This window comes from Oratosquilla oratoria, chromosome 8, assembly GCF_046742065.1.
Source record: "Oratosquilla oratoria isolate Oo_2021 chromosome 8, ASM4674206v1, whole genome shotgun sequence".
Lineage (NCBI taxonomy): Eukaryota > Metazoa > Arthropoda > Malacostraca > Stomatopoda > Squillidae > Oratosquilla > Oratosquilla oratoria.
Window position 1 is genome coordinate 78,933,545 of NC_134784.1, and position 2,500 is coordinate 78,936,044.

General features: G+C 42.4%; 1 protein-coding gene across 5 annotated transcripts in view; it reads right to left on the reverse strand.

Moving 5' to 3' along the window:
* The window catches only part of LOC143027847 (teneurin-m-like), a 1,035,709-nt gene that overhangs the window by 557,184 nt on the left and 476,025 nt on the right, over positions 1–2,500 (reverse strand). For all 5 annotated transcript variants that reach the window (XM_076189526.1, XM_076189527.1, XM_076189524.1 and 2 more), the window contains exon 4: positions 139–235. In XM_076189526.1, the coding sequence (XP_076045641.1) occupies positions 139–235 (97 nt within the window). The remainder of the gene's footprint in view (positions 1–138; positions 236–2,500) is intronic.

Genomic DNA, 2,500 nt, shown 5'->3' on the forward strand with positions numbered 1-2,500 from the left:
TGTCTTGATGAAATCCCACATCAATGAACAACTAAACAGCATTGATCTTCCTTTGATATCATATCTGGCTGCCGTCAGGCGATTTCATTCAGACGAGGAGGACTTCCCAAGTGTCTCAAGTGCTAGGTTTGTACTCACCCTTCCATAGCTTTGTGTGGGTCACCCTTGACAGGGCTGTGGAGGCTGGGTGAGTGAAGGCCGTGCTTATACTCCAAGGTGGACGATTTCGGCAAGTCTGAAAAAGAGAGAGAACATGAATATTTTTGAGAGAAAATAGATAAATGAATAAATGAATGAATGAAGTAATTAGTGAATGAATGAATAAATAAACAAATTAATAAATATAAGAATAAAGAAATGAGAGAGAAATAAATAAGCAAAGAAAAAATACAATGGCAATCAAATAAATAAATAAATGAATAAATAAACAAATAAATAAATAAATAAATATAATACAATAGACAAGGGTTACGGTAACAAGTTAATGCATCTTGGTCATTACGTCCATGCCGTTTTTTTTTTATTTTCTTTTTTTAACTTGGCCGAAAAGTGCTTGCTTCGAGTTCCACCGACTGGAAACCCGCAATCCCACAATAGTCGGCAACGGTCCTTGAACCATCCTATAAATATCCCTGAGAAGAGGCGCTCAGTTGTTTCCTGTTTTCCATTAGTGTAAGAGGAACAGTCACGGTTTGTGAGGGAAGGAAATGCAGTCGAAGTCGAAGTTGACAAAAGGTGACGGATTCAGCCTCCTTGGATAGTCTTCTTCCTTCTAAAGCTCCCGTCAGACACTCAAGATTCTCGCCAAATGTGAATTCGAGAAGTTGAAAGATGATTTCGCTTACAATGTTCTAAACTTCCCTGAGTCTACGATTCAATAATGTGTCTAATATTTTGGAGGATCGAAAAATAAAAGCTTGTTACCTAAGTCGTTTCTGTTGAAACGAGCTTACTTGGGTCGCGTAGGTGTGACTGGAGCTTAAAGCACTTAGTCAGGAGTTCTTAGGCATTGAGGTCTCTTTCGACACTAGAACGTCCTGTCCGAAAGTGGGGAAGGGCAGTCAGGAACCTCATGACGTGAATAAAATGCATGACTCATGAACACACCCTCGTACATGATTCACATGTACAACAAAACTCATTCACATGACTCACTGTCAAACTACGACTTGTTTCATACGTATCGACTTTTTGCCGTGCGCCGTGCACGACACGACGTCTTGTTCTCAAATAACCATGAATTTTGAAAGACGCTTTAACGCGTTACGTCCACGACACGTGAAAGTGTCCATAGACACCCATGGCTATTTGATATCATGACGTTGTGTCGTGGACGGCGCACGGCGCACGGCGAAAAGTCGATACGTTTGAAACGAGCCTAAGACTCGTTAACACAACGAGACTCGTTCCTATAAATCCCAATAGAGTACAACTTCTACTTGTTGCCAGGGGATTTCAATAACCTTAGGAATAAAAATAAATATTTAGCGAAAATACTAAACTACCATGATACCTTGATTCAGCCTTCCACATGTTTTTTTAAGACTTAATAAATACAAACATTTCGTGGTGATAACGATGATGGAGATACATAGGAACACAAGCAGCAAAATAAACAATGATAGTGCTAGAGTGGCCGAAACAATAGAAAAGGACTATAAAGTTAATTGAAAAAGATAATAAGCGATAAGAATAATACGGCCAATGTGTATTTGTGTATATACACGTGCACGCACTCACGCACGCACGCACGCACACACGCATGTACACGCACACACACACACACACACACACACACACACACACACACACACGACTCGGTGGCATAGTTGGTAGAGCGCTGAACTGGGAAGCAGAAATGCTCCCAGCACCCAGTTCGAATCCTTCCCAGGGCCGAAATTATTTCGGTATCGCTGTGCCTCGGGTCGTTACTCTGACTCTCGTGGGCGGGGAGTTGGGTGTGTGTGTGTGTGCAAGGTCATAGCATTACCCATAGATTGGACCTACGAGCTCTGAGCTCTCTTCCAGGAGGGAAATAGCTGTCTATCACGAGTCCAACACGTGATCCAAAGACCAAGTGAATACACACACACACACACACACACACACACACACACACACACACACACACACACACACACACACACACACACACACACACACACACACACACACAACTTCTCGTTCCAGTGGCCTTTTTATGGCTACCTCCTGGTAATTTCATTCCTTGTGGCATTCCCTTTGTCACCAAAAGGTACAACAATGACGTCACAGTGACGTAATAATCAAGGTTAAGATGTTCAAGAACCTACGCTAGGAGACGCTGAGTAGCTGCGGCCGAAGCCTTTACCTTTGCCCCGTTATGCGTTTCAGGGACTGTTGGGGAATGTAAAGGGGCATTTAGACAGTCAAACGGTTTGACAAACCCAGTTTGTCAAACAAGGGTTTGAAGTGATGTTTGACCGTGTGAATAGGGTATTTGGTTGTCAAATACGTTCGA